The 21,733-nt window shown below is 43.0% G+C and overlaps 2 protein-coding genes across 3 annotated transcripts; both read right to left on the bottom strand.

The window, feature by feature from the left end:
- Window positions 1–2,263: 2,263 nt before the first annotated feature.
- On the bottom strand, window positions 2,264–6,760 carry LOC109769556 (protein HIGH CHLOROPHYLL FLUORESCENCE PHENOTYPE 173, chloroplastic). The gene is made up of 13 exons (XM_020328287.4): window positions 5,442–6,760; window positions 5,058–5,270; window positions 4,607–4,817; window positions 4,420–4,495; window positions 4,181–4,316; window positions 3,971–4,075; window positions 3,795–3,872; window positions 3,397–3,486; window positions 3,246–3,311; window positions 3,016–3,072; window positions 2,870–2,947; window positions 2,734–2,781; window positions 2,264–2,617 (listed from the first exon to the last, which is right to left on the bottom strand). The coding sequence occupies exons 1-13, from the start codon at window positions 6,126–6,128 to the stop codon at window positions 2,546–2,548; spliced, it is 1,917 nt and encodes a 638-aa protein (XP_020183876.1). The 5' UTR covers window positions 6,129–6,760; the 3' UTR covers window positions 2,264–2,545.
- A 60-nt stretch (window positions 6,761–6,820) lies between these two features.
- Window positions 6,821–20,130, bottom strand: LOC109769557 (probable histone acetyltransferase HAC-like 1). Of its 2 annotated transcripts, XR_012189552.1 has the most exons (19): window positions 19,878–20,130; window positions 19,144–19,367; window positions 18,871–18,979; window positions 17,618–17,846; window positions 17,044–17,508; window positions 15,494–15,843; window positions 14,476–15,417; window positions 12,896–13,192; window positions 12,520–12,798; window positions 10,310–10,438; window positions 9,974–10,174; window positions 9,663–9,805; window positions 9,225–9,537; window positions 8,986–9,125; window positions 8,568–8,646; window positions 8,073–8,462; window positions 7,513–7,730; window positions 6,938–7,402; window positions 6,821–6,895 (listed from the first exon to the last, which is right to left on the bottom strand). XR_012189552.1 is itself a non-coding variant. In XM_020328288.4 (18 exons), the coding sequence occupies exons 2-18, from the start codon at window positions 19,305–19,307 to the stop codon at window positions 7,294–7,296; spliced, it is 4,557 nt and encodes a 1,518-aa protein (XP_020183877.1). In that variant the 5' UTR covers window positions 19,308–19,367; window positions 19,878–20,130; the 3' UTR covers window positions 6,821–7,293. The 2 variants fall into 2 exon arrangements, 1 of the variants encoding a protein (XP_020183877.1); XM_020328288.4 differs by having other exon boundaries at window positions 6,821–7,402.
- Window positions 20,131–21,733: the final 1,603 nt, after the last annotated feature.

Below are 21,733 nucleotides of genomic sequence, written 5' to 3'. Positions count from 1 at the left end.
ATAGAAAATTCGGGAAGTGGTCTCCGAGTTGGGAAGGTCCTTTTAGGATCACAAGAGTGTTTCCCGGAAACTCATATTTGGTGGAATCCATACAAGGGGCATTGTTACCTCGAGCTCTTAATGGCAAATACTTGAAGAAGTACCACCCGAGTGTGTGGCAAGAAGCCTAAGTACGCAATGGCCGATATACGATTATCACCCTTAGCATAAACATGGCTGATACATAATTATCTTCTTGAGATATAAATGGCCGATGGAGTGTTGACATCGTCCTTAGAACAAACACAGTGCATATTATTTTTCGGCATGCAAGTTTTGCCGAAAAACAGGGGGCATGTGTTCACATCAGATTTTGGCACGGTGTACAAGGAAAATAAGATGGCCTCGAGTGAAAGGGTCTTCATCATGAGAAGTTTCATGTTGCCGAGTGGAAAAACTTTGATGCTCAGGTTATTGTCATCCGGCCTCATCTTAGGGGCCGAAATTGCACTCTGAGTGGCAGAATTTAGTGTTCCGAGTGGTTTTAGGCCGGTTACACCTTCAAGATGACCTTGGATGAAAGAGCACTCTACATGAATTGTCTTCGTCCCGTCGAGGCGATCGATTTTCATATATAAATCATCTCAATCCAAGTTCATGTGTCAAAGTTAGAGACAATACACTGCAGACTGAACCTAAACCGAAATATGGCGCGAGGTACCACACACCCTGTCGCGAGCAATTCGGCCCTCAAGAAGGCCTTGAATCGAACAACCTTCAACACAGAAAAGCTTCGTCTCGTCGAGCCGATCGATTTTCACATATAAATCGTCTCAATCCGAGGTCGTATGCGGCCTAGAGAGGCAAATCAAGATCAGGCTATGTTTTCACTCGGGAAATCCGAATAAAAAGCTTACCATCCGAGTGAAAAGCTTACCATCCGAGTGAAAACTTGCCGATCGAGTAAGAGATTGCCATCCGAGTGGAAATATAGTCATCTGAGTGAAAATATAGTCATCCGAGTGAAAATCTTATCATCGGAATGAAAGCTTGCCGGTCGAGTAAGAGATTGCCATCCAAGTGGAAATATAGTCATCCGAGTGAAAATCTTATCATCAGAATAAAAGCTTGCCGATCGAGTAAGAGATTGCCATCCGAGTGAAAATATAGTAATCCGAGTGAAAGATCGTCTTCCAAGTGAAAATTTTGCCATCCTAGTGAAAGTTGCCATCCGAGTGAAGAAGTCCAGTCGAAATTCGAGTGAAAGACTCTAACATCCGAGTGAAAAAGTCCAGTCGGGCGATCCGAGTGAAAGACTCTAATATCCGAGTGGAGAGATCCGCGTGCTCCGACCAGAAGCTGAAGATGTGCCCGAAAGATTATCTAGATGACCTCGGATGAAAAGGTGTTCAACAAGGAAGTTGTGCGTATCGTCAAAACGGTAAACTTTGGTTTTGGGGTGTCATCATCTGAGATAGTATACGGCCTGCAAATTCACTACGAGACTCGGACAAGACCGAGTCCGACTGGAAGGTAAAGATGGCCTCGTAAAGTATTCAAGATGGCCTTGTTTGGAGAAGTGATCAACACGAGAGTTGTTCGTCTCGTCGAGGTGCGCAAATTTGATATTTGGGCCGTCTTGATCGGAGGTCCTATGCAAATTCGACGGCCCGTGCAAGGAGCAAGACAGAAGTTTGGGCCAGATTTAGGATGAATCCGAGTTGGACTAGAACTGGGACTCTAGGACGTGAATTGATGTAGTTTTTGTAAGGAAAGCCTAGATGAATTCTTTACTTGTACGGGAAGTCCAACCGCCTCTTATATATGTTGGAGGTGACGGCCGATTGAACACACATGGTCGAACAAATCAATATACTACTTTTCAATCTACGTTTTATCTCTCCACCATTTTTCTCTTTCGTTCTTCGCTGTTCCTCAAGTTTGAGAGTTGCGAATCCCGAGGCTCTAGGGGCGAGCGAATCGACCTAGGGCAGCCCATAGCCGCCGCACTCCCTGACAGGGTCCCTCCCGGGTGTGCGGGGTTTCGGATCTCCAAAAGCGTCCGCCGACTGTCCTGCGTATCGCGCTGTCGGTCGGGTCTCCTTCGACGTGAGCTGCGGTGCATCACCCCCGGCGTCGAGGATACACGTGACGTGTCCGTGTGTCAACACACTTATGCCATGGTAATTGGTAAGATTTTACTAAGTGAATGATAAAAATAGCTCAACATTTTTTTCCCAATAAATCAAGCCGATCTTTCACAAATCACATCATCAAACACTTATTTCTGAGCTTCAAAGGCTATTCTTTCATTTCTACTTGAGTCTCGTGTCTTCTTCGTTTTGCTGAAGCTCTGCAAGCTTACATTCTCAGAGGAGAAAGAGTAGAAACAAGAGAATATACCATTACAGTGGCCGAATTTGTTCTGTGAAGTGATCCCATCGATGATCTTTACAAGAAAAAAGGGCTTGTCGTGTGAATTCCACAAGGCTTCTATGAGGAAAACATGTAACCTTACAAGAGGAAGAGTATACACATTACGACCCGTATATGACACAAATCTGAATTAGGTGTTTTTCTCTAGAACCGATAGTGCCGGTGTAAGATAGTTGTTAGCCTTATCTGGCAAATGAGCCACCTGCAAAAGAAAACAAAAATCAGTTTTACACACACACATGAAGATCAGAAAGAAGGTAACTTTTGACTGGAACAAGGAGAACCATCCATTCGATTGCAGCTTCAACTATGACTTACAAGTTCATACAGTTCATTCCCTTCCTCAGAAACATACTCATAGCATACCTAAGTGGTTCATGGTAAACAGTTAATTTAGATCAAAACAGTGAAAAGCATCAACATATACAAGAATATATGGACGAACAAGTCTTACATCAAAACTTTTGTTTCTCGCCGTGGAATCATGCAATGCTTTGACACAGATATCTGCTACATCCGCACAGCTGATAGCCTACATTACAACTTCAAGAATCAATATTATGGCACCCAAGAAAGCAATTATGGTCCATGATATTTCACCTGAGAGATTCTGTTTCCTTGATCAAAGATCAGTGCACGCTGACCGCCAGGTTCTTCCTGCAAAGAGAAGGTCGAATGATAATGATGCGACCATTTTAACACACCTAACACTTCAAAAGTAACTAGCATCTGCTTTGGCAATCCTACTTGCAATGATACAATCTAACAAACTGTTTATTATGTTGTTGAAAATAGGGTGGAATTTCAGCTGTTGTATTAGTACGCCGTACCTGCAGTGGACCAGGCCGTACAATTGTGTATCCAAGGCCTGACCTTCTCAGCGCATCCTCTCCAGCCTAGAAGAATGTGGAGGGTATTGATGATTTAATGAGCATTTGAAATAGACAGGCACAGATACGTAATGTTTACAAAAATTAGAACCTTCTTTGCTTTGAGAACTTGTTCTCTTCTGTTAGGTTCAATTCCAGAACCTGTGCATGAGACCAGTATGAAGTCTGTTTCTTGACCGGTCTGTAACGAATTAGAAGATATATGGTTATCAATAAACTGATAGAGAAGACGGTTCAGTTATGACAACACATGAAGTCATGGGGAGGAAAACTTCGGTAAAACAAGAATTACAAAGAAAAGGGGAAGTAGCTAAGCCATGTGGCAGTCAAATATTCATCTTTTTAGTGAAACTGCAAATGGGTTTGTACTTCAATTAGGCAGAAAAGCGAAACAAATATACAAGAATTTTGGCCACGAAGAGACTTTTCATCCATAGGAGGAAAAACATGCGCGTAGTATGGAAGTTCAATAATATAGGAACAACTTACGGGTAAAGCTTTGATGTACTCCAGTATCAGCTCAAAATTTCTGGGGTCAGTGGCACCTTGGGTTCCATCACCAGGTCTCTGCGCAATGCATTAGTAGCTAAGACGCCAATTTAATGCTATAAACAGCCAGTTAGTATTTGCTGATGATGGAAAATAATTCATCATGTTGTACTGACCTGCCTTTTTGGTTCAAACCTAATGGTGAAGGTATGCACAAGAAAAGGGTCTAGGGGAGGATCTTCTGGTTTTACTGGACGGAAAGCCGAGAAAGGCACTCTTACCTGCAGAAAACAAACATAAAAAAATGAAGATCAAATTATACGTTCATCGCTTGCTAACATGCAGTAAAATCACCTATTACTGCTAAATTATCGCACACTACTTACCCTACAAAAGCCTACTTTTGTAGTCATCCGAGCAAAATACTTCTTACTCTGGGAGGTGTCAGCCAATGGACCAGTCTCAAGAATAACAACATATGATCTTCCATTTCCTCCCACTGAAAGAAGCAAGCCATCGTACCTATCCAAGAGTGATAGAATCGACATGACACCTAGTTCATTGTGATGCATCAAGATTTTTCAAAATCCAAAGCTGTTAAGCAAAATGCAAGAGATCATAATACCTGTCTAGGGTGGAACCTAAAGGGAGAGATAGCCTCTTTGATATCTCGACATATCCACCTCTTGTAAAAACAAATCCTGACATAAGTGGATGTTCATCAGACAACTAAGACCTAGGAAGAAAAATCAATATATCTAGGTAAATTAGTACATTTGCTAAGAAGTGCCCTACGCATTATAGGGTGTTACCTGCAAAAACGGCCTGGCCACCTTCTGAAAATTCAAAGGATGCATCGATACCTTCATCGAAACTAGAACCAGAAGCATAGGCATTCGGGAAGTAAGATCCCTGGTTCACCTCCCAACCCTTCAGAGACTTAGCAGATTTAAATTTTGCTATCAAAAGTTTGCTCTTGCTGCTTTTACCAGCCCTGAGCTGAGCCATCTCATTGTAGTAATCCTGCAGAACAAAGCATTTTCTAATTATAAGTTAGTGAAATTAGAAGAGGTAAATAATGATATTAAACTAGTTTTGATGCTAAAATTACTAATACCATTTCCATGTGACAAACGTGAACAGTTTTGTGTGTACTAGCGATCAAATTTTCAGAACTATGACCACGTTTATCCTAAAACAACGTTTACTTAAGAATGGATGGAGTGGTTTCTGAGATTAGAAAATTAAGGTTAGAAGGAGTACCTGGAAAGCCTTGCTGACATTCCTGACCCCTTGGTTATCAACTCTGTTGAGGTCCCCGGTGATGGTTGAGCGCGCCGTTGCGCAATAGATAATCTTGCTGCAACCTGACACGGCCGATTGCACAGCCAAAGGGTCACCAACATCGCCAACAGCGATGTCCACCGATCTCGGAAGCATGTCGATCACCTCGGCATCGTCCCTTCTAACTAAAGCCTGTTACACAATGGTAAATTTATGTCTGAATTTCCCTAGTTTACCACAAATCAGTACGTTATGAGCTCAATGAGCATTGTTGCAAGTTTGCTGCTTGTTGTATCTAATCAGTAAGATTATCCTAGTGGTGAACAAACATGATGGTGAACACGAAAGAGAGTGGAAGAGTACCTTGACATTGTAGCCTCGGAGCATGAGCTTGCGGACGACGATGCGGCCGATGCGGCTGGTGGCGCCGACGACGAGGACGGTGGTGTCCTGGGCGCCGGGGACGGTGAACTCGCACATGGGCCCGCCGCGGCTGAGCACGGCCTGCTCCGCCTCGGCGAGCGCCTCGGTGGCGGAGGCGCTGGACATCTGGCCCAGGCGCGAGAACTTGCGCCACACCTCGTCGAACAGCTGCCGCGAGCGCCGGCCCAGCCCCACGGGGCTCACGGCCATGACCTCGTCCAGGTCCAGCGAGGCCGCCCGGCTCTCCTCCTCCGCCTTCTTCTTCTTGGCCGCCGCCTCCTCCTCCTCGGCCTTCCTCCTGGCCTCCTCCTCCGCCGCCTCCTGCTGTAGCGCGGCCGCCGACCTCTTGCCCTTCCGGGCCCGGCGCTTCTTCCGCGTGGACGGCGTCGCGTCCGCGCCGTTGGCGGCGCTGAGGACGCCCCCCTCGTCGTCCAGGTCCTGGTCCTGGCCCGGCTCGGACGCCACCGCGGCCGCCGGCGTGGGCTTGGCGGCGAAGCAGCACGTGCCGCCGTGGTAGCGCGGCCTGGGCGCGGCGGCGCGGGACGGGGACGCGCAGTGGGTGCCGTGGAACGAGGCGATGATCGTCGCCGCCCCCGCCGCGCCCGGAGGCGACACGGCAGCGACCATGGCCGCCGGCGACGGTTAGCTCGAGCCTTGGACGAGGAGCGGCAGCAGAAGCTCTGCTCGTTTGGTGTTTGTATTCACCCGGTATATTCCGCGACCACTCCCGGGCCGCGCAGGCAGATAAAGCGGGGCAGGGGAGGCAGCGGCCTGAGTGGCGCTCCCGCCCCGGGCGCCATTTGTGGCTGCGGTTGCGGGCGAGTTCCCGGTGGGGCTCACGGCGCAGAGGCACAGGGTTGCGCATGGGCGCGCGGCGAGTGTCGCCGTCGCGGGTGGGTGACTGGCGCCCACGCTCTGCTAGTAATTCGTACTACTGGATAGGGGGTAGGCGTGGCCGCGTGGTGGCGGGTGGCATGCCGCGGCGATGTGGCTATGCCGAGTTCACTTGCCCCCATGCCGCCTCTTCCGTTCCGTGCGGGACTACTGTATTTCTCGGCCAGATGAGGCCAGATCAGTCAGCCATCCAAGTCCAACAGGATGGCGTGGACACGCCCAAAGCCTCCAGGGATCTGGATAATCCTGACCGAGCTCGGGAAACTCCATCACAAATAGAGATGCAAAGTACACTAGTACCACGCCACAAGCAGGGCAGAAACCGGAGACCAGGGGCATGGGAGACCAGGGGCATGCAATGCCACAATTCAGTCAGGCATTCTTTGTATATATATAAAGATCCATCCTACACAGATTGCAAAATGTAGGGGCTGGAACTGATATAAATAATAAATGAAATAACCGATATCAACCATGTTCTGTTCTGTTCTGCTTGTTTTCTACAGGTGCTCTCTGAGCTGAGACAACAACAAAGAAAGAACAACTATGACTGGTGTTTTGCACCCTTTGACGCCAAGTATGCCCTATTTTGCACATGTATAATAAGGAGCCATCCAAAATCCTATTGTACATGAGCAGGCTACAGAACAAGACCGGCACAACGATTACAGTATAAGTCACCGACGGCAAGAACATCGATCGGTGTGCTGAGACAATTGTCAGCAAGGGTTCTGGGACCGAGATGTTCCATCTCCAGTATAACTGATCTTTCGCTCAAGTTCGCCCGTACAGAGCTTGTCCTTCGGGCTTGAGACGTCATATGTACTTTTTTGCTGTCTTTCTTTCTATAACAGTATACCTGTGTGTACAGAGCTTGTCCTTCCGGCTTGAGACTTCACTAACTCCTGGCAACTTCTGCGGCTCTCTGCCTCATCATCTCGTTCACGGCGGCCCTCCTCCTGGATTCGGACTGCTGCTGCGTCCACCTTAGATGGGCTTTGAGATCCCTGTGTTGTTCAAGCAACCCGATATTACTCGTCTATTCCGAGAGGCAATGGCTCAAACACTACGTATGTAGGTACATATAAGGGGGTGGTGCGAGCGGGAGGGGTGTTACCTGCATCTCGGTATGGTACACTTTGATTCTTTGCAAGTTCGGGCATGGAGCTGAAGCAGAGACCACGTCCTTTGGCAAAGTGAGCAGCCTCCGGCTGCCCGTTTCTGGCACCTCGTTGCATGACCGAAGAGTCCCTTAAGTCTTCGGCAATCAGGATACTGGCAACCAGCGGTGCGACATTTATGCGCATGGACCAAAAGGTCAAGCATTCGCCGTGCCTGCACAGCCACAGAAGAATCATCGTAGATTAGTTTTAAGATCGATTCCTTCATAGATAAGCTAGTCCATAGAGTAAACCATAAATCACAACCACAGCACCAGCAATACACAACTTGCCAGTTAAGGCAGAAAGGATAACATATGGTATACGCAAACTGACAGCACACTAAGTGGACAAACATGGTTTTCAAGGGAATAAGTGGACTAGTATTGGCATTAGACTTAACAGTGCAAAAACAATAAAAAGGTATGGAGTGTTACCAAATTAAAAGGCAGCATACAAAAAATGTATGTGTTGCGATATATTTTTCGGCATTTAACTTTCACGGAATATAAAATACCTGCTGAATACGCATCTGGCGAGCTTCTTTATTTTGAGCATTACGGTCTACACATGGGTGATTTGTTAACTTGTGACGATGGTTGGCACCTCCGTCTTTATTGTAACATCCTGCGCACACATCAAAGTCTGGGCATTCTTCACATCGCCATCCTTGACCAGCTTCAATATCGTTATTGCAGATATTGCATGTGGTAACAAAGGCTGGTGCAGTTGGATTATGAAGGTGGTATAACACCATCATTGAGGAGTGTTTTGCACGGCGAAGTGTGTCATATTGATAGTGATTTCCTTGACAAAGGCTCAGGAATGCCTGTCTGGTATCGAAAAACTCACACTCTAAGACATCATCTCTGTCCTTTGTATCTTCAGGCACCCCAACAATGTCAACCTAAGAAAGAATATTACGTAAAAAAATGTGGCAATTTGCAATGTTGCTTCACTTATATTTGATGAGTTAAAAACTAGAGTAAAAAATAAGTTTTCTAGAACTTACTGGGTGCAGCACATGCAAATCTCTACTATTACTCGGGTGCCTCTCCTTTGCTTCAAGCCGTTGCTCTGAATCATAACAACTGCAATAACAAACTCATCAGTAACAGAAACAAGGGTAACAGCCAATATTAGACTAGCTCCAAGCAGATCTTAGAGCAATTTATCCATTCATGAAGTTGTGTAGAGATTAGGGAACCATAGTCACATATCACGAGGATCACGTATAGTTACAAAGATACCACTACCTATACACACACACACACACACACACACACTTGTCAAATGTGGCATAACTGGTTGTGCTTTCAAGTTGCAGCATATATATAGACCTCAACAATCATGTGCATATATATCAAACAGATGTGCCATTTATTGGCTCCATCACATGAAAGTAACATATGCAATGAAAGTAACTTTACCTGTCACAAATATAAAAACTTTTACACTGGTGGCAGACCCAGCGTTTTCCAGCTACCATAAGAGTAGAGCAATGACTGCAAGAATGCTGCAAATGGACCATGATGAAATCTTCCTTCATTGGGTAAATGGTTTCTCCAAGCTGCACAGCATCAACTAGATGGCTAAGAATAACATGTGACACGACTGAACTGATACATTTTTGGTGCATCACAAAATAGTGCATTATATAAAACTATACCTTTTGCATCAGGATAGCATCCTTTGAAGCATTCCCACTTAGATCAGTCTGGCCAGCAGCTCTCAAAGCTCTTTTTGTGATAGTCTTCTTTAGTTTCCCCTTCTTCTGCAACTTTCTATCATCTTCTTCTAGGAAAAGCTGGTTGATCATATCTTCTGCAGCTCCTGGCCAATAATCTCCATCAAAATATGGCAAGCGAGCTGCAGTTACTTTGGCCTTGCATTCTTTTGTAGTGATAAAAAAGTGATCATAGAGATTTGTCAACTCGACAACAATACGCTCCTTGACAGCTTTTCGAAGCATAGATAAGTACCTGTGAAGGAATTATTAGTCATATAGGACAGGAATCACAGATGCCACATAAGGTATTCATTATTTTGTAATGCAAAACAATATTTATGAGCATATAATAACGTAAATGCCCATCTAGTGTCTTACCATTCGCGCAGCTTATCAGATTTTGGTGTCTTCTGAATCTCTGGATGGCAATATAGAATGTAATCTTCACCCTTCAAAGGTGGGCAAGCCCATATGTAACAGCTAGTGAATCCGCGCTGCTTACAATACTCAAGATAACCGATCTGTATGAGTATAAAAGTACTGTTATACTGAGAGCAAAAAATATTCGAACATAACGAAACTGAAGTTTGAGTAAATGGTGGATTTAGGAAACCGTTCACACTCTGCTTGACATACCTAAGCTTTCTATAAAAATTAGGAAAAAGAAACTAACTACAATAGTGAATTACCAGAATTTCATGATAGACATATGTCCGCAAGGCCTCCCCAGACACTGTTTTTACGTCAGGTCTAAAGAATTTGACAGAGTCAAGATATGACAGATAAACCCGACGTTGGTTTGGGTCTGCACATTCTGCACCAAATTCTTGAACATACATGCTAAAGAGGCACACTTCGACACCTTCTATTTTCTGAAATAAGACAATAGCCTGCAAATATTTGGCAGTACTACAGAGGATGAGAGGATGAATTTAAAAAAAAAAACTGACAGAAAGAAAACCCAGAATTGCCAAATACCAACATCAACTGATTTTATACTTCAAATGACTGCATTGTTTTCTTACCTTGGATTTGTAAGGGAATTCTGCTGGGTACTTGTCTTCTTGAAAAATCTCAAAAAAACGTGGTTTAACTTCTAATTTCTTGTCCACTGATGAAACAACTCTGACCACAAGTCCATCGGCTCCAGAAACCTGATAATTAAGAAAAAAATTAGGAGAAAACCAGCAAAAAAGAAATCCCAGAGAGATTAGAGGCTGAAAAAATAGACTGGTGAATATAATAGTGGCATATATACTTGAAGTATACTTGAAGCAGTGCTGATAATGCAGAACCTAGCAGACTGAGTTAAGATTGTATCACGAGGGCATGTCTGCTGTGTTTTGCTTTGGCATGAGGGCAGTCATCTTATCATCAGATTAAAAAAGACAATCAAGCATCAGTAGCACGCATCACATAGGGAAAGGGAGACTGTCACGATGGACTCTCCACTCATAAGCTAAGTAACAGCACAAGATAAAAACCAGTCGGCTAAGCTCTCAGCCTGCTTGCTATGCAAACTTACTTTCCGGACCCCTTTATATATGTGGTTCTGCACTGTGGTAATAAAACAGTGCTGCATTTTTTTACAGGTTTTTAACCAAGCTAATATGATTAGGCTTGCTATGCGCCCAAGTCTCTTAACTTGGCCATAGGGATATGAGGATATTGATGCTAACCTCATAAGGACAGATAACTACCATAGCTAGCATTTGGCAATGAAGGTGCTTTCCAAAAGAACTACCACCCTGGAATAAGATTTTTCTACAGTTGCCTCATTGTATCTCAATGTTAAGTCAACTACAAATCTATAATAGCGATGATCTTCCTTACAGAATCCCAGATCAGCTAAATGAACAAGTGTGCACAAATGCACACAACTCAAGCATGATTGCGGAGAATCAAATATTTGCTTCACTCCGATGCTACAGCTTTTTTAAAAGCATGCAATAAGATCATTATGCACTCAAAATTGAAGTTCTAAAGTGATGCATATTCAATTTTTCTAATGTTTTGTATTGCTTCATTATATATGATAAATCAACTATACTTCAATCAGTATGATGCAGATTGCCTATTGTCCAATTCTAACATGGTAAATAACTAAAGATAGAGCTAAGCAACAGCGTAAAAATGTCAGATGTTTGTGATTTAAAATGTGTCAAAAATCAAATTCATGAAGCAAACTTAGTAGTATGAGGAGTGAGTACATAATAAAGACAGGCAGGACCATATCTGTGAACTATGTCGTCATTGCGTATAGATAGAATATGCATAATGAGATTATACAGGGAATGCTGAGAGGCACGAGTGGCGAAAAATGCATGATGAGCTGTGCTCAAGTTGAGAAACTCGCTAAAAACATCAATGTGGTGCATTAACTCTTGACACAATAGCAACCAATACCTCAAAAGACGCACTTGCAGTAGATAATGGCATAGCAGCAGTGCTAAGAAAGTGCATGCGCGGCTGGCTAGGTTTCAAAAGGTGCACTTGCAGCAGTACAAAACAAGGAATCAAGATCAATGTGGACGGTGGGTTTCAAATCAATTCCATGCAAGGGTCGACTGGCTGCCTTATTCATGATGCTGATGGTAGATTGCTACAGGCAAGAGCTAAGTGGTACCATGCGGTTGCCAGCGCTCTTTCTATGGAGGCATTTGCTCTAAGAGTTGGTGTTTGGATGGCTGTTGAGATGAGGAAACAGAAGGTCATCGTCGAGAGCGACTCTCAAGTTCTTGTCAAATTTTGGTCCAGTGATGCTGAAGACAGATCAGAGATTGCCCCCATCATTAAGTGAAGGAGCTAACTAGAGTTTATTTTAGTTTTCAAAGTTAAGTTTGTGCACAGACCAGTTAATGTTGCTGCCCACCTGTGTGCAAAAAATGCTTCGGCTGAGCGGCAAAGGTGTGTTTGGATAAATATGAATCCTAGCTTACTTTTCAGCCATCAGCATGACTATAACTCTGCACTTATTCAGTAATGAAAAGCTCCTGATTCGGGAAAAAAAAAGTGCACATGCATGAAATAAGGATCTAGCAAAACAAACATTTAAATACAGTCAAATTCTTAAAAACAGAATAAAAATATGCAGGAGTTGCACAGCTCTGTTTCTAAGTACACAAGCCACCGGATTTCATATTCAGGAAACAGGAACCAAGACATAATAACCAAGAAAAAGGAAACATAGGATCCATAAACGTAAGATTCTGTAAATTGAACAGGCAGCACTAACCTCATCAAAGTTTTTCCCATCACGAATGGCCCGTTCATGTCTCTCTTCTCTGAGCCGTTTAAAGAGTCGTTCTTCTATATGATCGCTAAGCACAGTCCTTGGCAGATCTTTAGCCCCAAGAACAGCACTTTGTGGCAAAGGTATACGTAAACCATGTTCTATCTCCTGAACATAGCATTTAGGACAAGTATATTCTGCTTCTTTAGAATCATCCCTTTTGAAATTAAAAAGGGCACAAATCTGATGCTGCCAGCGTTCACATTTGTCACACATAACCCACTGTAGAGCCAATCAATTAGAACAAATTAGCATGCAAAAAAGAGTTTAGAGGATTCAAGCCTACCAGAAGGGAATTTAATGCAATTTAAATGCTTACCCCTTCTTCTGTTTCATCATCGTTTTTCATTTTATGAAGTTTAGCCTTAGGAAATTGATTACCTTCCACCTGAATTGTGGAACTGCGAGCCTCATTGTAACACAGGATACAGAAATTGTGGCAAGTCTCAGTAGCAGCAGCAGTATAGTATGATGCATTTCGTTTTATCCGAGCACCACAAGGAGAACAATAAATTGGTGGAGGCTCAAAATATAGCTTCTCTACTTTGCAAAGCTGGCATATGTTATCATTTTCAGAGTGTTCAATCACTTGATGCTTTCCAGCTTTAGCTTTGCTCTGCCAAATGATGGAACAGAATAAATAGTTTATACTTTGTAATGCAACAAGCATATAATTGTTTAATATGCTTATTACACTCTGAACAATGGTAATACCGATGAACGTGGTTCTAATCAATCTACTTATTTTAAAAAGGAAAAGGATATGAAATGTCAGGAGTTAAAATACCGATAGTGATTGAACATTAGTCAAGGCAAAAAGAAAGAAACAGAAATTAGCTGGTTACTGCAGTAACCAAAAAACATCAACAAATTCGCTCATGATCAAGTTACAACCTAATTCCATGATTATTAAAACCACTGAAACTATCGATTCATATATGATTTAGTGGATTGAAATATGAACCAGATCGTGTTTACAAATTGCAAGCAAATTTTGTGAATTTGTGATTTGTCAACAGTAAATGCATGTGCATTACTACAATCTTTAGTGTTGACAAATAGAGATCATCTTCCATAGATGTGGTGGACATTAGGTACCTTGTCTTTCCACTGTTTTCAATAGTTCACATATAGTGCATCTAAAAAGTTTCATTTGTGCTATTACAAGTACAGCATCCTTCCCAAAATATTTATGCATCATGTACCCAAAAAAACCTCTGTGCAGCAGGAAATCCCACTCAAAATCAACAAGTTACTGTTTTCATATTCATATATTGGTTTTATGCATTAAATATTTGATAAACTGTCTGATCCAAAATATATAGCATTTATGACTGGGTCAATTTTCTGAAACAAGTTCTTCTTAAACTCCGGTATCTAATACATGGATCTGGCAATAATACGAAACTATAAAAGATCAATAGAAAAGGGGATCATTTGTTCCTAATTTTCCCGATGATAATTTGTTTGTTTCTGGTGTTGGGTCCTGCAGTGGGTGTTTCTGCTGCTTTTAGCTTTGTTTCTATCATTTGGCCATGGCCATTCTGGTAGTCAGTAAGTTCTACCACTCTCTGGGTGTTTTTCGAATACAAATGACATCTACCAAAGTGCACGTTTGAGCACTTCCGAGCCTGTTCTAGAAAAAAAATTAAGTTGACTGGCAATAATTTCTTAAGTCTCGTCCACATTTCTTAGCCTTTAGATCTACAACCAACCATCCACATTCCACCCCACCCCATATATAGAATTATTTGCTAGATGTGCAATTTAACCAACAAGGCAGCATTTGGGTTTCCTTAACTTATTTGCCACCCCCTTAAATCCACCTAAATGTACATAGAAACTGTGCAAAAAGCTATGCAAGCATATTAGAGATCCTTTCAAGGTGAAGAAACATACCTGACCAACCCAATGCTTTAGACTATCAGTGTGGTCTTTAATTTGTTCTGGAGTGAACAACTCCATGAGTGAAACACCTTTTATCTTTGGCTTCCCCGATTTGGACACCATGACATCTTTACGACCATTTGTTATGTTTTTAAGATCAATAACATTCTCCTTCATATCGTTGTCGAGCAATAACTTTTCTTGCTTGACATTAGAGTCTATCACATTCAAAGCACCAAGAATCACATTAGTTCGCATAACGCCTATTTTTTCATCAACCCTAGCACTGACCTCCTGTTTTGGCACTGTCTTGTTTTTTGGCTTGTGCAAAACTAGTGGGCTTGTACCAGGAACAGGGACATGAAGAATTCCATTCTTTGATGCACTGGGAGATATATGCTGCAATTTTGCACGCTTTGGTATCGACTGTTGCTCATCAATGGTTTCAACTACCACCAAGTCAATGTCCATTTTTTCATCAAATGCTCCATTGGTGATTTTCTGAACCATATTCTGCTTAGTAATTACTATTGTCTCGTCACGATTGTGCTTGTGTGCCTGTTCGGAAGAGCGGCGCAATCTTTCCTTCACCTTGCTGCAAAGAGAACAGTCCTTCTCAATGCAATTCTTATAGTGAGAAGACAGGATCTTTGACGAACTGCAATACCGATATGAACAGATTTTCGTTTGACAATTCCTAAAATGCTTCACAATCTCCTGTACAGGAACACAGTATTGAGATTTACAACTTCCTTTAGGAGCTTGACAACCTTCTGCATGCTTCAACATTAGCAACCATCGCAGTTGATTAAGGTGATTTTTCATGCTTTTCGAGTCCTGTTCATTTTGTATTACTGAGGGCTTCAACAATTTAGAATCAAATGAAGTCACAGTACCACCAAGCTGGTGTCCTTTATCTTGTGCCCTGTTCTCTTGACCAAAAAAATCTTGACCCTGCTTTTTAATAAATAAAATATTAGCCAAATGGATTTCGGAGAATGAAACATGCTGAGTTGTCCCTCCAACTAACCTGATTTTGTTGTGAATTTTGCTGCCGAGGACTGAAAACATAATGATTTTGCACTAATTGGGAGTCAGGATGATTAGGCTGCAACTGATGTGGTTGGCGGAGTGGTTGTTCATGCGATAATTGTGATGTACTAAGGCTCACCATGTCTTGTGGATTCAAGCAGTCAGCGTTATTGTGATATCGGGGTGGTTGTTGAACTGATTTTGTGGTTGACTCACTTGCAAGAAACTGAGAATTCATTCTTGAATTGGACATAATATTCGCATCACTAATACCTTGATTACTTCTAGCTGTCAAGATGGACGAATTAGTGTCATAGAGATCTCTAGAAACAGCCGGATCAACTGATGCTGCAAAAAGAAACACAAGTTTAATGTATTGCAGTACTTTGCTAACCAAACAAATCAAAACCAATACAAGCAAAACCAACTAATGATAGTAATGATCTAACTATGATAGTTAAAATAAGCACTAGTGCCTCCAAAGATGAGCCACAAGCCTAGTGCAGAAAATATTTAAGCTGATACTCGGTAGAAGTTAAATGTCTCTTATATGTTACACATAATAGGAATACATAAGGCTAAATTTACAATCAAGTATTATGAGTAGCAGCATATCATAGTAAGATCATAACGATTCGTTGCTTTCTACTTCCTACGTCCAACAATATAAGATGTTATTACAAGCAATATGTGAGTATACCGGTTGTAATAATATATTATATTATGGGACAAAAGGAGTAGTATACAAGGACGTGTAATTGAATGTATTGTAGATTTCTAGTGTGACAATATATATAGGAATTTTGCTAAAAAGAACTACATATATTCTCACATGTATTATTTAACTATGATAGCTAAATCATTGGTAGAAGAAGAGACTTTGGGGGAGATAAATCTCTGCAGAGCAAAGGGAGGACGGAATCAACTTAAGAAAAGATTGTTCACTCATTATTACTTTGCATGCTAGAATGCTTACCCTTGCACAGAGGATGGACTGATAGAAAGCTAAAATTATCTTTCAAAAATTAAATGATATTTGAGATAAATATTATTTATCCTAGGAAGCCATTTTCTTAGAAACTAGATATCTTGATTGACCAAATAAGACCTTGCCAATACTGACTACACTGACTTGATGACACCTGAACAGCATGTCCTACGGTACCATGTAAGAAAAAGGTATGCTATAACACAGCTGCACTTGCATACTTAGATTTAATGCCACCAAAATTATCTTGATAAGGAAGGAATATCATTCTTGTATAACATCTTGCATGTGTTTATACAAAACTGAACAAAAGTAATCTTACATTTACTTTTGTTTCATACTAAATGAAGAAAGTTTCAAATAATTTTGTTCTTTCTTCTCTGAAAATGCATTATTGAGATGGAAATCAGATTCCAGCGCAATATATGCCTTTAGCAGAATCTTAATGAATGAAGTTTCAGTGTGGTCACTACAAATTAGTCTCCCTCTGTATAGAGGCATAAATTGTCAAACAAAATGATATAGAGGAGGGAGTTCTATAAGAAAGACAACAGTCATACTTGGTGTTCTCTGTGGAGCGTGAGCATTAAACTGTTGTTGAGACAGACTATTGCACGAACTGCCATAAGATAGGTTAGCAAACGCTTCTGATGACATATTTCTGTCTATTAGCTGCATCCTCAGCCTCTGTGTGTCCATTCCACCATTCAGCGTGCTTGGATATACTCCAGAACCAGCATGGCCCTGAAGGTGGTGAACAGGATAGAAACCTTGATTGTTATCAAATGGCTTCTGTTGCTGCTGCATTTGCGGCACAACATTCGATTCCACATTAAAGCATCCAACTTGACTTGAGTACTCAGAATTAGCAAGCAAAGTCTGTTGGTTGCTAAATCCTGGAGTAGGGATCATATGATTTACGTGTTGTTGCATGCTCTCTGAAGTCGTCGCCATTGAGAGGCTATTAGTCGTAGAATTTAGTGGGGTATTGGTGGATGGGTTCTGATACCCATTATACATGGAACCTAAGACCAGAGATAGTAAGTAATCAGTAGCAGCATATGAACTACATGTGAGAGAAAGAAGGAGCATATGATATCTCTTTAAACATAAGCCAACAAAAGTTATCCATACCTGCACTTGAGTTACCAGTTGTGGTTGTGGTGTCCATCACATAGGGCATTACAGAATTCCCATTTGCACACTGAGACATACCAGGTGTTGGAATCATTGTGACATGGTTGGAGGAAGGTGCTACCTGGCCCAACATTTGCTGACGTTGCTGACCTTGGGCCGAAATGGTCCGAAACGCATGCGCCAAATGTTCTTTAATTGGTCCCTTAAACATCTTATAGTAATCAGCCTGCTCACAAAAAATAAAATATTAATGAAAGAAGAGAGGGAAAGAGATTGAGAGAGAGGGGTGGGGTAGAGAAATGACCAACAATGAAAACATTGACACAGCAAAACAAGAATTGTTAATAAAGGCAATGAAAGTGGAAGTACTAAATTGCCTTTTCTTAACACATGCGAGAAAACAAATTACGAATTTGGGCAAGAATTTGGTGTGTGGAGGGGGGGGGGGGGGGGGGGGGATTTCTCAGTCTTTATTCCTCCTCACCAATATGTGGATCATAGGTCCAACTATTGGTGATGCAGTGGCATGTCCTCGAGGACAGCTCTTCGCAGTGGAAAATGTTCATATTTAAAGGAAAAAATAAGCAGGACAACGTTGTTTCATAGTGACCAACAACGTTTAACTGGACAATGTTTTTTCTGCATTCACAAGATTTCTGGTGGGGCGCTGAAATCCCCCATCTTTCAACTGAATTGGCAAGTTGCATAAATCACAATGCCGTGGCATGTTGGATACCTGTGCCACATCTCAAGTCCACTTCTCTAGCCGAGTGGCACAAGATTTCTTTATTGCTTTCATTACTTCGTATTGAATTATACCCGTAAAGTAGTGATTGATGGGAGATCCGTGTATGATGAGCCTGATGGCTGAGAGAAGCTCAAGTGTATTGCGATTGAGCAAAGAGAAGCATGAGGGTGCACCTCTGGCACCAGCAGATCGAAAGCTTCCTGGGTCTTTTGTTGACTTACATAGGGACTAGTATTTAGTGAACAAAGGTGTGGGCTGTAGATAGCATGGGAACATTAGCTTTTGGGATAGTCCTGGCTATTCTGTACTGTGCGGAAAATACAAATAACCACAACGCTAGTGAATGGTAGACTGCTCTAGAGTGACCACAGCCAATTGAATGGCAAGCATGCCACACATTTTGACTGTCCACAGAAATAAAGTACCATTCGTTCTTTCTCAGCCCTGCAATGTTTGTTTCCTGTGTGTGTGTGCCTTGAAAAAAATGAATGATTTGGATTACCTTGGTCGGATGCGCCATGAACAGAGCCACTTCAAGCCGCTTTGCAAGGTTCGTCATGTTTGGCATCATTCCAGGAGATCCACTCCTCTTTGCAATAATAAGATCTAATCTGGCAATGTTAAATTAGTGTTAGTTAACATCATAATTCAAGCTTGTGGTTTAAATGCAAATCCTCTGCAAAGAAGTTCTTTGGTTCGACTATCAACGACTAAGCATGAGTTATAGCACCAGAACCAATCGAGAAGTGGATCTAGGCAATAAGTAAAAGCTTACATCCTCTGAAGCATATTTTTGCGCAAGTTTACAAACTCAGGATCCACACCGGGGTGCCCCAAAGCAACCTGCCGCTGCTGCTGTTGCTGCGGCATCCCGTGACTGCTGCCTGGATTCATCTGCGTGGTCTTCCCGGACAGGTTTGACACCTGCCCCAAATTCATCTCGTCCACCAAATGGGGGTCAATGTGCCGCCTTCATCAACCACTGATGAACAGATGCCGCTGGACACAGCAGCCAAAACAACACCGAGTTAACAAACTTCATCAACAGCACAATGCACAACATTAGTATATAGAAGCATATAAGTAAGGAGAGCAAGCTCCGTCCAATTTCCAAAGCAAGACCCAGCCCATTTGATTCGCGGCAACACCACGGCCTCTGCCTCTGCCGGCGGCAAAGGGCAAGACTCAGGGAGAATTAAACTGGCATAAGCAGCGCAGGCCCATAGGCCCGTAGCACCAGACACGACGCCGCAATGCGAACGATGCCACGCGGGGTCAACCGAGCCAGATGGATCCCGCCCGCGATCGCCCGGGGGAAGCGAAATGAGAGGGGCCGAATCGAGCCACCACGCAGCACGCGAACCAGCGACCAACTAATCGAGCTACGCGGCGGAAGGATTCGATCGAGAAAACCTCGGCTCCGCCGATCGGGGAGCAGGATCCGCGCGGAGCAGAGCTCATTCCCTGTCGGAACGGCGAAAATCGACGGAGGAGCTAGGGCTTGCTTACCGTCGAAGGAAGACGAATTCGAGCCGGGGCCCGAATGGGATCCCCGCTTCCGCGCCGGCGCGGTCGAGCGGGGGCGAGGGGGCGGGCGGCGGCCGGGGCTTTGGGCGGGCGGCGGGAGGGGTTCGGGGCCCGTGCGGGCGAGGGAGCGCGAGAACTTGAGACGAGGGGCGAACGGGAGGGGGGCTCTGAGTCGGGGACGGAAAACGGGAACGCGTGAGGCGAACGGGAACGGGAAGAGGAGGACTGGAGCCGCGCTTTGTAGGTGGGCCAAAGGGAAATCTATGTAGTATCTCCCGTTTCCTCCCAAATTCGGAACCGTGGGGCCACCGAGTCCCCAACGGATGAACATCTCCTCCCCAAAGTTCTCTCTCATGTTTCCTCCCAAATGGAGTGGCAGGCTTCCTGCTGGCTTGTTTCTTTCCTCGTTCATCTGCTGTTTGGACAACTTTTTCTTGTTATGGTAATATTTCATATCAGCATTATCGCTTGTAGTTGTCGAAGATTTGACCTCTCTTATTGTTGTTGCTGACAAGTTGTTGCTCGTTTTTTTTTCTTTTGCGGATTCTTTGTTTTCTAGTTGTTACTTTGCTTGTTGATTGAGAAGCCGTGGCGGATAAGTTATTACTTAGCTTGTTACTCTCGAAAGCGGTGGCGGACAAGTTATTGCTTAGTTTTTTCTTTCTAGCTGTCACTTGGTGTGTCGCTTTGAGAAGAAACGATGGCACAGCCGGATTGTAGAGCAAATGGCATTGTCGAGGAGGTTGCTCATTAGAGCGTAAATACCGCTACCTAGAGCCAACATTATTGTTTTGTTTGTATGTGGGAATAGGGGTGAGTTGGCCATGCTCATTTCCCTTGCTTTGCCCATGTTGAGAAGAATTATCTCATATAGGCGGACTACATATGTTTACTTATGGACTAAGGATATCTTGTCGGTCCCATAAAAAAATGTTTTGCAATGACTTAAAGAAATAAACGAGACAAATATGAAAGAGAACATGGGAAATACACAAATTGCTCGTCATAGCTTTGTTACCTTCTCCCAAGGGTAAATAAGATGCTAACAAGCATACTCATCATGGATCTTCTTCTTCTTTTTTCTTTTGTGATGTGAAATCTTTGTTTTCTGGTTGTTGCTTAGGCCTTCTTACGTGCATATGAATGTTGTAGGCATTTCATATAATAGGGTCCTTGTAGATTTTTGTTCTTTATAGCCTTTGGTTAGCAAGAATGGGTTCCTGTTTCTATGTAGGATTGGTTCCTATCTCACAATTCATATGACAAAAAATAGCACCACAGACTTGATGAAAAAAATCGTATCTTATGGACGACGTGACATCTCTTTTTTCTATAGGAATTGAGTTATGTATTATCTCATTTTGTATGACTTTCCTATTCTTATCCTTTGAACCAAATAAGCCCAGCTTGTTGCTCCGAGAAGCCATGGCGGATAAGTTATTACTTGCTCATTACTCTCGCAAGTTGTGGCTGACAAGTTATTACTTTGAGAAGAAGGGGTGGTAGAGTCTTGTTGTGGAGAAAACATCACTCGAGAAGGGGGTTGCTTATTAGAACGTAAATACTACTATGTATTGAGAGCAAACATCATAGTTTGTTTTGTATGTGGGAATAGAGGGTGGCCCGACCTTCTCATTCCCATAGTTTTGTCTCTTTTTTGCGAAAAAGATCAGATTTGTTATAAAGATTAGTCAGAAGTATAAAGCACCTCAAACATGTCCATGGACCACCGAACGACCATTGCCGTCACCAGAACGAGTCGCCGACGCGCCGATGTCGCCGCTCCCATGTAGGAGCCAGCCTGACCTTGTCGATGATAGCCGAGAAGTCTTCGTGCA

The sequence above is a fragment of the Aegilops tauschii genome, chromosome 7 (genome assembly GCF_002575655.3).
Source record: "Aegilops tauschii subsp. strangulata cultivar AL8/78 chromosome 7, Aet v6.0, whole genome shotgun sequence".
Lineage (NCBI taxonomy): Eukaryota > Viridiplantae > Streptophyta > Magnoliopsida > Poales > Poaceae > Aegilops > Aegilops tauschii.
The sequence above is the reverse complement of the archived record's forward strand: the minus strand, read 5'-3'. Positions and strand labels throughout refer to the sequence as shown.